This window comes from Syngnathus typhle, linkage group LG8 (assembly GCF_033458585.1).
Source record: "Syngnathus typhle isolate RoL2023-S1 ecotype Sweden linkage group LG8, RoL_Styp_1.0, whole genome shotgun sequence".
NCBI lineage: Eukaryota > Metazoa > Chordata > Actinopteri > Syngnathiformes > Syngnathidae > Syngnathus > Syngnathus typhle.
Genome location: NC_083745.1, coordinates 711,193 through 723,905, shown reverse-complemented (window position 1 = coordinate 723,905; position 12,713 = coordinate 711,193). Strand labels below are relative to the sequence as shown.

Genomic DNA, 12,713 nt, shown 5'->3' with positions numbered 1-12,713 from the left:
TACGTATCAAACCACCATGTATTGGATGTACTGGAACAGTCATGGAATGGATCAATTAACTTGACGAATGGGAATTCAAAAAAAAAAAAAGAACGGCAACGCGTGTAGTCCAACAGAATGCCCGACAGTATACAGTATATATAGATATAGATATATAGTATATATATCCACATTTGTACTCCACGTTTGACAAATCTCACAGTACAGCACCAAATAGCTTTTAACAGATTACTCAATTCATTCATTCATCCTTGATTCCCAGAAAAGGGTACTAATCATGTCATCATTACAAAATGGAATCATTTACAATAAAATAACAACATACATCTCACTTGCACTACAATCATTTGTTTCTGCCCGAATGGCCGCTGATTTCACAAAGGAGCTGACGGGATTTCTTCAAGGCTGCGAAACCTTTTCCCATTTTGGTGATCATCACAGCAAGCAGCACACTATTGGTGCTGGGTTTTGAAAAGCAAGCCTTTTCTTGCAGACTATACAGCAAAAGCCACTCACAATGCTACTGAAATCACAGACGAGGAAAAATGATCAAACGGAAAGGTTAGCTACTGCAACTTGAGGACAACAACCAACGCCAGCCGCAGATGCGTCGAGAAAAAAAAGATCCCGGTCTTCAGAAGACAATTTCCTTTCTTTTGCTTCAAGTCAGCTTTCTCACCACCCAATGAATATACTACAAGAGGCCCCTGACTGACTGTGACTGACTCTGACTGACTGTGACTGACTGTGACTCTGACTGACTGTGACTCTGACTGACTGTGACTCTGACTGACTGTGACTCTGACTGACTGTGACTGTGACTGACTGTGACTGACTGACTGTGACTGACTGACTGTGACTGACTGACTGACTGACTGTGACTGACTGTGACTGACTGTGACTGACTGTGACTGACTGTGACTGTCTGACTGTGACTGTCTGACTGTGACTGTCTGACTGTGACTGTCTGACTGTGACTGACTGACTGACTGTCTGTCTGACTGTCTGTCTGACTGTCTGACTGTCTGTCTGACTGTCTGACTGTGACTGAGACTGACTGTGACTGACTGTGACTGACTGTGACTGACTGTGACTGAGACTGACTGTGACTGACTGTGACTGACTGACTGTGATTTGCTTCCGCTGGGGGGTTTGGGAGGGATTGAGGGACAAAAATGGCTTCTTTCTCTTCTCTACAACTACTCACGCACGTGGTGGGTCTCATTTGACCTAGGCAATACAATGAAAGAATATTACACCGTCAAGACACACATCTCTTGTATCTTTTGAAAGCCTATGCGGTGTGCGCTCGCTCCTCCAATTTCTCCAAGGAATACGTCAAGGTGTCAAGATTTGAAAACGGCCTCTCTAAATCACTCCATCATAAACATTTTCAAAGGATATGGATCGAGATGATTAGCAGACATTTACAGAACACTGTAGACAGATGGAACCAAAACAAAGACAGGTAAAGCCAAAAGCATACATGTGAAAACAGTGCGTCAGTCCACAATCTTCTTCTCCATGGATTCTTTGCCATTGGTCCGCGAGTAAGGCTCAAAAGCTGAAGAGCTCAAATAGCGGGCCGAGAGTTCTTGCAGATTGCCGGCCAATGAACTGGCCACGCTCAGCGGGTTCGACGACATGCGGCTGGCCACGCCGCTGAGTAAGGAGGGCACGGGGAAGCTAAACAAGCCGTGAGCCGCCGCCGCCGAGCTCTGCAGCCCGGGCACCGTGCCGGAGCCGCTGACGGCGGGTAGGGTCGGGCTCCCGTCGCCGCCGCCGCTGCCGCTATTGCCGCCCATGCTGATGGATGGGGGCCGCAGGGCAGAGCCCAAAGCGCCGCTCCCGCAGTGGGGCAAGATGCCCGGCAGGCTCGAGGGCGTGAGAAGCCGACCCTGCTCCAGCAATCTCAGGACACTGCAGGTCGCCGCCGTCTCCGACACCACTGAGCGCAGCTCCGAGTCTTTCCCCTGGTCTTTTTTCTGCTTGGTGCGCCGATTCTGGAACCAAACCTTTACCTGTAGACAAAAAACAAAGCAAAAAGGAATCCTTAACAATGCGAAGGCTTGCAATACAAAAAAAGGACCATGGACATAGGGAACCCTACTTCTCCATCCGTCCGTCCCTCGGTCAGTCCATCCATCCATCCGTCCGTCCGTCCGTCCATCCATCCATCCATCCATCCATCCATCCATCCATCCATCCATCCATCCATCCATCCATCCATCCATCCATCCATCCATCAACCCAAACCCTGTGTCTGTAAATCTTTTTTTGTTTTCATCATGTTGTATTTGCTGTAGACATAACTTTATATTGTTCTGGAGAGCTTGACTTTAAAAAAAAAAAAAAAAAGAAAGATAGATAAAAACAAAACGTGTGTTTCTGCCGTTCATTTCTGGAATAGGTTTCAAAATATCGTGTGACAAAATCTATAAATCAGATTCCCAGTCCACCCGTGTAGAAAGGGAATTTTACAAGTCACGCTTATACATCAAACGATCTGCATTGAGGTGGATAAATATGTATACAGTGGACCATTGGTGCTTAGCGTTTTGGATTCCGCTCTTAACGAACCTTTGGCTCATACTCCTTTGAAGCTCACAGCCATGTAGAAATCAATCACTGCAGTTGCTCCACAGCCACACGTCGAAAATTAACTCGCGTGTTGTGAGTGGCTCATGAAAGGTCTTTTCTAATTGATTCCTTTCTCAATGCGACCAAAAGCATTTTTTTTCAGTGATCAACAAAATCCCAGGTGATGCGCAATTGACGTATTTGATTTCCAAGGTCGCATCAATCAGGTCGTGTAATGCACATACAGCGGAGCGGCACGCACGCATTAAAGGCCTCAACAAAGACGGTGTCGTGCAGTTCTGTTCAAAGTCCCTCAAATGGCATCGCAGGCACGACCGATGAAGATTTGGCCTGCCGTTCGTTCGTTCGTTCGTTCGTTCGTTCGTCTTTACATCGGCAAATATTGAAGTACATCCAAACGGCATCATTGAAATCTCAGATAAATGCGGAGCCAGGACTTAAAGAAATATTAGTTCGAGGAGTTGGTGAGGAACGGACAGACAATCTCCAAAGGTCCAGTCGCTCCAATCCAATCTATTTACCAACGTGTCAAGGAGTAGAGTAAGTTCCGAAATGTTTTTCTTGAGAGCTGTTTTTTGACCTTATCAAGTTTTGCGTTGATTGAATTCTCGCAAATAAAACGTCCAAATATTCTTCGATCCGGTTCGACGGAAAATGCAAGTGAATCTATTTGGTGATGCGCTGCGTTGCAAAGCATTTCATGTCCTTCCACATATATGGAATTTTTGTAAACCGAGGTCATACGTATAGCATCATTTTTATAAATGCAATTATGAACATGTAGAAAGTCATTGGTCAACGGCAAAATGTAATCATGTCATGTACATTATACAAATGATGATCCTTAACAACAAAAGACAAAGACGCAATGCATTATTTTCCATTTGTCATGCATGCCTTAACTCTGTTGCCAATCATCTCATTTCATTCATTTGAGTACGCTCAAACATCTCAATCGAATAAACTGCCGCAATGAATCTTTTTCTTTTTTTTTCCTCCCTCCGGAGGCTCACCAGCCATTTTCGCACAATAATTCTGAACTCCAGCGCAAGTGGCTCAACGTCTGTAGAAATAAACGTCAGGGGGTTGTCGAATTTTTTCAGAAGATCCTTTATTTGTTATTTTGACAGAGCGACTGTATTGTTCTTTTTCCCCCGCACCGCTTAGTCCCATAAGCCAAACGTATTTGTGGTAATTGTTCAGTTACCCAAATGATTGGAAGCGTTTGATGTCAACAGCGCTCTCTTTGTTACGTCAAGTAAAGAGCCTGTTGCTCAAAGCAAAAGGAAGAGTAAATGATGTTTTAGGGATCGCACATCCAGGATAAGATGACAATCGAAATGATTGACTTATTTGGACTGAATGTTAATCGAATCATGTATGTCATTTGGTCACCGAGAAGTGACGCTGAGAAAGCGAAATATAAGAAAATAAAAGAAATGGACATTTTGCCCTTGAATTCATCTTATGTGAAAAAGCTGACCTGCAGACAAAAGCAGTCAATCCCCTTCCGCCACCCTTTATTCATTTGACAAACCAATTAAAGATGAAGACGGTAAGACTGACAAATGAGACTCCCAAGCCAGAAAACACGCTGGCTTGACGACTTGGAGTCCGAATCCCCCAAAGTTGACCCGCTTTGAAATATGGTGTCAAACGCAAGAGTGCAAATGCAGTTCAGCCGTGGCGGGCGCCCCAACTTTAGCCGACCGACCCCTTGTCACATCCAAGTGAGAAGGTCCGCAATCTTTTCGTTTCACGCCGTCTTTCATCGCCGTTGCCTCCGGTCGCCATCCAGCGAGCGCATGCATCCAAATGTCATTGTTCTATGAAGAGGTCCAATGTATACTAGTCTAACCTTGAGATTTTGCGTCCCACGTTTGTTTTTTCGAACGGTTCTTAAAGCTGAAATCATAAAGATTCCCGATATAACAATGCGCATGAAATATAAAGCTACTCTTGAGACTAAAATACGTTGCGGCATATTACATTCCTCTTAATTGGTGCATCAAGCTTTCTTTCGAATCGCTGCAGCCCATGGCACGGCACAATCTTTTCTTCCGAATTGAAGGGCGCTTCCATTTGCGGAAGCAAAAATACCAGCAAAGTCAGAGTTGTTTGGCCAAATGTCACTTTCAGATGAGATCCGATTTGAAATACAGATCAAATGAAGGATAGAAAGGAGGGTGAAAATACACGGTCAAGCTTGGAGTTCTCCAGTGGCCAAGGGAAATGAAATTCAAACCAAGCCCACATGGACAATTTCAACGACGGCAGGCAGCGAATTTATTAAATGTTATTTGTTGATTTATTTATCCCTCTTATTGATTCATTGTTTGCGCCTTCTTGTTCTTATTTTCGCTGTTGTTTACTCGTACGTATGTTGTCTTGTCACCGTGGGATAGTGGCAACGTCATTTCCATTTCTTTGTGTATGTGAAGAAGAAATTGACAATAAAACAGACTTTGACTTTTGACTAATGACGACGAGGGAAAAAATGAAAATGATCAAGTTCAGTGGAGATGATTAGAAATACCATCCAGATGAAAACCACTTTTTCTGCTTGTGAGTAGGTTGTGAGTGCATTACTCGGGAATGGATTCATGTCACCGTTCTCATGATTTATTTACTACCGTGCTCCTCAGCCACATGAAATGCAAAGGTGAAATTGCCGATCGAATTCAAGCCCGAATTCTTGTATTCACCGACAAATCTGTCTTGCCTTTCAAATTCAGCATTAGCTGTTAAATAACAAACGATTCCTGATTCCGGAATAAATGGGACCGGACACAAAACCGGACACAAAAAAAGAAAGAGAGAAAGAGAGAAAGAGAGAAAGAGAGAAAGAGAGAAAGAGAGAAAGAGAGAAAGAGAGAAAGAGAGAAAGAAAGAAAGAAAGCAAGAAAGAAAGCAAGAAAGCAAGAAAGCAAGAAAGCAAGAAAGCAAGAAAGCAAGAAAGCAAGAAAGCAAGAAAGCAAGAAAGCAAGAAAGAAAGCAAGAAAGAAAGCAAGAAAGCAAGAAAGAAAGCAAGAAAGAAAGCAAGAAAGCAAGAAAGAAAGCAAGAAAGCAAGAAAGAAAGAAAGAAAGAAAGAAAGAAAGAAAGAAAGAAAGAAAGAAAGAAAAAAAGAAAGAAAGAAAGAAGGAAAGAAAGAAAGGAAAGAAAGAAAGGAAAGAAAGATCTTGGAGTTTGGAGAGCAAAGCAAAGCACAGACTTGACTTACCTGAGTTTCGGACAGATTGAGCTGGCGGGCCAATTCGGTTCGCTCCCTTCCCACAACGTACTGACACCTCTGAAACTCCATCTCTAACCTGTAGAGCTGCTCTGCAGTGAAAGAGGTGCGGGTTCTTTTGGGCCGGTCCAAATCCAAACCCTTTGGTAGGATAATCTCTCGGATGGAGCCTTTCGCATCTGCAACAATGGCAACAAAGCCGACTCACACAGTGACGGTGAAAGAGAAGCACAGCTCCTGGTAATAGGATTACAATTTTTATTCTTTGGCTTTTGACTGACTGCGATTTGGGATTGTCCCATTGCTGGTCAGTATTTGTCACAACTACAGCTGTTGTCAAATGTAAATAAAGTTGGAGTCAATTCGATTGCATATTCCAAGCAACCGCACGTTTGCATTCAAGGAGCGCAGCAAATCCCTCGGTGTCCAATGGTTCTTCGCAAAATGAAGAGGATGAGAAAATTGGAAGAAAAAAAGATCAAGTAAGAGGTGTTAAATAAATAAATGATGGATGGATGGATGGATGGATTAAATGATGGATTTACAAATCTACCTTAATGCGTCCAAATGTTCTATTTCGGTTAATAGCCCTCACTCGCTGTTTGCATTTGGAGTGCCGGTCGGTCGGTCGGTCGGTCGGTCACGTAATCGTCGTATTTGAGAAAAATGTTGGAAACAAAAAGTTATCCCTTCATTTGCTAAATTCAAACAACTTTGTTTTTATTGTTTCTATTTCAGCTGCACAAAGACGGACGGACGCATGTTGCTGGCATTTAGCACTTTTTTGATGGATTGACTGAATTGATCATTTGTAATCAAATGAGATCATCACAAATGACTTGTATAATAATAATAATAATAATAAAAAAATCAATATTGGACACAAATGTCAAGTCGAAATAGAGCGATTCAATAACGGAGACAAAAAACGTTTTTTCCATACTGAATGCCGAGAGAAAGAGATCTAAAAATGTCAACTTGTGTTTGATACTTCTTCTTCTAAGGTTACAGTAAGAATTCTCAAAATAAACAATTACGTATGCTTAAAGAACTGACTGACACTTAAGAAGAAATTCTTGGATGTTTTTCAACAATTGCAACATCGTCCTTATTGCTTTTGGGCTAACTGTTCAAATTCAACAGTGCAATTCCGTTACGCAATAGAATAAGGCCGAATCTATATTATTAATCTTTGCAGTCGGGTCAATAAAAATAAAGTGCTGGCGAATTAAAGAAAAAACAAATGTCAGGGTTGTTATGGAACAACAGTTGCAACAGTTCATGGGAAGATTTACCTCGCACAAGTATTCTCCGACAGTAGTCCGGGTCTGCGTTGCTCCCCCTGTTTTTCTCGCAGTTTTCCACCGTCCCGGAGGAGGAAAAAGAGCTTTGTTGCTCCTTTAGAAAGCTTTCGGACAAACTGCCCTGTGAGTCCTTTCCGTCTCTGCCCTCCTTAAGTCCCTTCTTCAGCACCGTTGCTTCTGTCTCTTGGTTGTACCTGACCTCCATACTCAGTTCTTGGACCTGCAGCTTGGCCGCCTCCTTTTCCTTCTTCCTTTGTCCCGTTTCAAAAAAAGGGGGAAGTTCAAGAAAACACGGTGCAACAGATCATCTGACTAGCGCGGTTTTTACTTTCAAAAGAGCACCTTTGGCCGAGGTAGCGTCAGCTATCTAATGCTGAGAGTCTTCCGTCCGTCCGTCCGCCCGTCCGCCCGGCAGCCTGCCTGCCAGCCAGCCAGCCAGCCAGCCAGCCATCCATCCAGCAAGCCAGCCCTGTTATCACTGACCAAGTGCCTTGCCCAATGATCTTGGACGTCTTGGTGAAAGTAATTCAGTGCCCCCCTTTCCTTGTTACAAAGACATCATCAGGCGGCTGATAGATGAGCTGCACATAATCAGAGCCACGGACCAGCCCTGGCTCCTTCCACTGATTGCCGTCATTTGGCTGCCTCCACATTTGCGTGAACACTTTGGGGAAATGGACCAGGTCTTGGCGCTTCCTGTCCGTCAGCAAGTGAAATGATTGGTCTCCCCCATCCCTACGTGAGCCAACGATACGGCGACTCCTCCGTAGCCAGCAAAAGTTGCCGCTTCTTCAAACCCCGCTAGGCATTTTCTCCTCAACTTTTCACTCTCAGCGAACTTTGATCCCAGTTCTCTTTGGCCATCGGAGCGTCTCGTAATGCTGCTGCCATCTACCGCTATTGCAGCAAAGAAAGGCTGGGAATTAGCAGGGAGAGCGAGGCAAACCACAGCTGTGACGGACCAAGAGCTGTGACGGACGCCAGGTTTGAGTTCAACCTTTTTTCTTCAACTTTCTCCCCTCGTCCTGTTCCTTTTTTGCCGGCCACGTAGAGCAACCCGGCCGGCCAGGTCCGTCCCCCCGAAAGCAAACGAGCTGTGCCCGGAAAGCCACTTGGGCTCTCATGATCTTAACCTACGCATTTGTAGGAACAAAACTTGTCATTAGTGCTCGGGCTGCCTACACTCTCTCACACATGCGGAGCCCCGGAATGGCCCCTACCCCTCTCCACCGCTCGCTCAGCCCACTAACCGACCGTCCATCCGTCCATCCGTCCATCCATCCATCCAGCCAGCCAGCCATCCGTCCGTCCATCCGTCCATCCGTCCATCCTTCCATCCGTCCATCCATCCAGCCAGCCAGCCAAGCAGCAACTCTTAGCTATTTCAATTGTCAGTGCAACAATATCTCTGAACACAGCAGTGGTCAGTAATCCAATAAGACCATTGATTAGGCTACAAAGATTCAATTCAATCCAGCGGCCCAGTGCAAGGAACATTCTCCGCTCCTTCTCGTCACCTTAGCTGGCCAGAAGCCCCCTTCAAGCTGCCCCCCTCCCAGAGTGCCATTCATGTCTTTATGAGAAACAGAGAGGGAAAGGAGTGAAAGATGGCAATTATCTAATTGGACTATTAACAGACAATTCTGTGAGTGTGCCTGCCCGCCAGCAGTCTCAGGGTGGCTTTAAGGGCCGCACGTTGAACTAACTTGATTCACTGAATGTTTGGGGGGGGGCGGGTGGGCTGCTGCTTGGAGAGGGGACCCATTGTTTGGGAAAGGGAAAAAGGAGGCTAAAAGGCCCAACCAAAAGGGGAAGCCGGGCTTCTCAAGCTGCAGAGCGCAGCCTGGGCCTGGGAAATAGATGGATGGAGGATACAACGTCTTGGCCTCTCAGACACACACAATGACCGAGCGAGGAGGGGCGCAAAGACAAATAAATACATAAAAGGCTCCGTGCGTGGAGCATTAAAGAAAGCATATTCCAGTGGTAATTAGCCAGAGTGCAGCAATGTCAAATTGGATGGACTAATCGAGACCACAATTAGTGAGTACATTTCCATAAGGCGTGCCAGAGATACAAACAATTCTCACTGGTGCGGTTCGAAAACAACTCCAAATATGTTCTTATTTTGGCAAATATTTACTCCATCAAGCCCTTGAAATCTTTCGCCGTAAGCAAATCAAGGCTATTTTTTTTTAATCAGTGGAAGCATCAGTGTGCTTAGAAAAGGTACACAATCAACTCGAGACGCCGGTTGGCATGCATTTTTCTCATTATTAAAGGCGACAGTAAAGATAACAGTTGGGACCGAGCTCAAATCAATTAAATAAATAAATAAATAAATAAATAAATAAATAAATAAATAAATAAATAAATAAATAAATAAATAAATAAATAAATAAATAAATAAATAAATAAATAAATAAATAAATAAATAAATAAATAAATAAATAAATAAATAAATAAGAAAGAGCCTATAACCGCTCTCTTTGGGCACGAGGTGGGGTTACCCTGGGTCTTAATCAAACATTTTGAAATTTGGAGTAAGTGGATTTCTGTGAGAATAAAATGTCAGGTGAGTTTGTTGTTTGCTTTAGTTCAAACTCTCTGTTGATATTATACACATGCATTGAAAACCATTTTGTCAAAAATGGGATATATTAAAAGTGCATACTTTGCACCTATGCATCCAGATTTGGAATTGCATTTTTATTGTAGTCCTGCTGAGAAGAAAGTGCGTGGCATCCAGTAGCACTGATGAAAAATGGTGGCCCCCTCCAGTATTTAAGAAGCCCAACCCCACTGTACAGTTTTTCGTCAAATACTAATTATAAATAACACAATCAATGTGATAAAAGTCAATGGTGCAAAATGTGCACCAAAATAAATAACTAAATAACTCAATAACTAAATAACTAAATGAATAAATCAATAAATCAATCACTAAATAGCTAAATACATACATACAATTGGATCCAAAGAGCTTTCATTTGGGTTCAATTTTACAACTATAAAACTGTGCTACTGACTGTACACACCCAGAAGGGCATAATAAAATATGTTTGTGGTTATAGTTTTTTTGGGGGGGGCTCTTTAATTGTACTGCATCATACAAAGGCAAATATTGTAGTTACCCTGCGAGATGGACATTGAGAGGGTTATTGTCAATAAACGTTTTCCACCATCGATTTCTATTTACTGTTGAAGTGCAAGAAAAGAAAAAAAAAAACCGCATCCTTCAACACAGCTGGGGCAGCCCAGAGCACAAACAATAACAACAATTATTTCTTCCGTCTGATTTAATAGACCTATTTAGCAGGATTCCAGCTCGGATGTTTCCATACAAATCACATGCTGTACAATAGTCAGATAATTACTGCCAGGCCGGCCGGGCTGAATAGACCTCGTATTAACAGTCATCATTTTGACACCAACATTTTTCAATGGTGAAAGATGTTTGTTTGGTATAGTTGCTTTGGCGCTTAAACGCACCAAGATAAAATCATCAATGGCCGGTAGGAAAACCACAGGCTTATTTTGAAGATGAGCCTGGCGCTTTTTGTCGTAAGACCTGTTGTTAATTCCGAACGACACTAAAGTGAATAAAAGGCAGTTAACACATCTCAGTCCAGGTGAGTGAGCGACCCTTGTCAACTTGAAGGGAACACGTTGGCTCTCTGTGCTTGTATTATTGGGACTCTGAAAGGCTCAGTGCGTTGGTTGGAAAAGCCTTTTGGGTTTGTGTGGAGAGTGCAGGCAGGCAGGCAGGCAGCCCGCCCGCCCGCCCGGCCAGGCAGCCAGCCAGCCAGCCGGCCGGCCAGCCCGCCAGGCAGGCCTTGGAGAGCCGTGATGCCTGAGTCGGCAAAATGAATGCTTACATTCATAGGCCTTCTTTATCTTTTAAAATGTGCTGATTATGTTCCACAGTAAGAGAGCAAGCTGTTCTTGAACCCTCTAAATACCATGCTGGAAGGAAGGAAGGAAGGACGCAAGGAAGCGAGGAAGCAAGGAAGGAAGGCTGTGCGGGCAGCTGAGCTCCAAATCGCCTTTGTGGTGAGTTGGGCTTGTTTTGTTTTGTTTCAACATTTAAGGCTGTCTGATTTGTTTCGATACTACTGTCGTCTTCTTTCGAAGCACTTTCTTTCCCTTCAAAAGACGGAGGGACATGGAAGACTTTGGATGAATATGTTTGTTTTGATATCAATGTGTCATTCCTTTTTGAGGTTCAAGTGCTTGGAATTCTCAGCACTTTTGACAGCTGAGCTAATAATCACACTACTTACGTAAGCTGTTGTCGTTTATGCAGAATCTACTTGAAGCTAACTCCTGTGTTTAAAGCTTCTATTTTGTGATTGTTTTCATAGCATAACATGGCTGACATGATTGCGCGTCAGTTGAGAAGCTTCCACGACTTCCTTGGGCTGGAATCTATTTAGTTTGAAATTGCATTTGACCTCAGCTAAGGTGTGCGTGCGGCGGATGCGTTGTCGCCATTGCGGCGTGAACTTAGGCTCGCTGGGCCCCTTAACAAACAAGCTCTTTCTGAAGCAACTGTGTTCATTTTGAAAGAAGGCTCGTTCCATTGTAAAATGAAGCCTGAATTAAAAAGACGACAAGTTTCGAAAAAGTGTCTGAATTGAAATGTGACAAATAGGCAACTCCAAGGCGTCTATTCTATTCTATTCTTTTCTATTCTCCAGGCGGCAGTGCAGTGGCGGCCACTGAAAGTATCTCAATGCCATTGTACTAATCTTCTTTTGTGGAGCGCAGACAGCCTACAAATCCACAACAAAGCCCAAACGGTAATTTATTTTTCTGTATGTTCCCCCTGAATAGTTTTAGGTGACACTCTTTTGTCCCACGGATGGCGCCTTGCGGTAGTTATTGTCGCAGGTGTAATTTGAGCACTTCTTTTATTGCTGCAACAGTTACACTGTCTATCTTAGCCTGACAAAAGCAAGAATTGTAAATAAAGCATTTTGGTGCTTGTTGTTGTTGTTGTTGTTTGGCTCTTTTGCAGCTTAGCTCACCATTTGACAAGCCACCGTTTCTTTTAAATGCACTGCTGATGTTATCCATTTTGTTCATTTATCAGATTAGTCTTGCTGAAATCTTACGCAGCAGCAGCAGCCGCCGCAGCAGCAGCAGCAGCCGCAGCCGCCGCAGCAGCAGCAACACCAGCAGCAGCAGCAGCAGCAGCAGCTTTTCCTTTGTCTTCCTTTTATGTTTCTGTCTCATTTCAAGCGCACGGACGAAAGCTTCTAATGGTGCATTACAGTGTAATTATCCCTCTACTCAAGTTTAAAAGCTTAGCCAAAGAAAATGAAGCAGGCCCAAAAGACACGTCAAATGAACGCAGTGTTTGGGCTGGAAATGTATTGTCCTTTTTTTTCTTTTTTTTTTTTTAAATATAGACTGAGGTTTACATGATCTACGAAGACCATTTCTACAAATCAAAATCAATTGTCTCGTCTTCATTCTGAAAACGATTGCACCAAACGTAGCAAAGTATGGAGTAGTATTTGGATTAAAAGATGTCAACGGCAGAAGCCTTGCACAGAATCTGCTCCAGAGCAGA

General features: G+C 43.6%; 1 protein-coding gene across 4 annotated transcripts in view; it reads right to left on the bottom strand.

The window, feature by feature from the left end:
• vax1 (ventral anterior homeobox 1) overlaps nucleotides 1-12,713 on the bottom strand; it is a 29,718-nt gene continuing 17,005 nt past the window's right edge. For 2 of the 4 annotated variants that reach the window (XM_061285209.1, XM_061285208.1), the window contains 2 exons: nucleotides 5,823-6,010; nucleotides 1-2,021 (listed from right to left, as the gene is read on the bottom strand). In XM_061285209.1, the coding sequence (XP_061141193.1) occupies nucleotides 1,503-2,021; nucleotides 5,823-6,010 (707 nt within the window). In that variant the 3' untranslated portion in view covers nucleotides 1-1,502. Of the gene's footprint in view, nucleotides 2,022-5,822; nucleotides 6,011-7,126; nucleotides 7,387-12,713 lie in introns of all 4 variants that reach the window. The other 2 variants (XM_061285206.1, XM_061285207.1) reach the window with 2 other exon arrangements.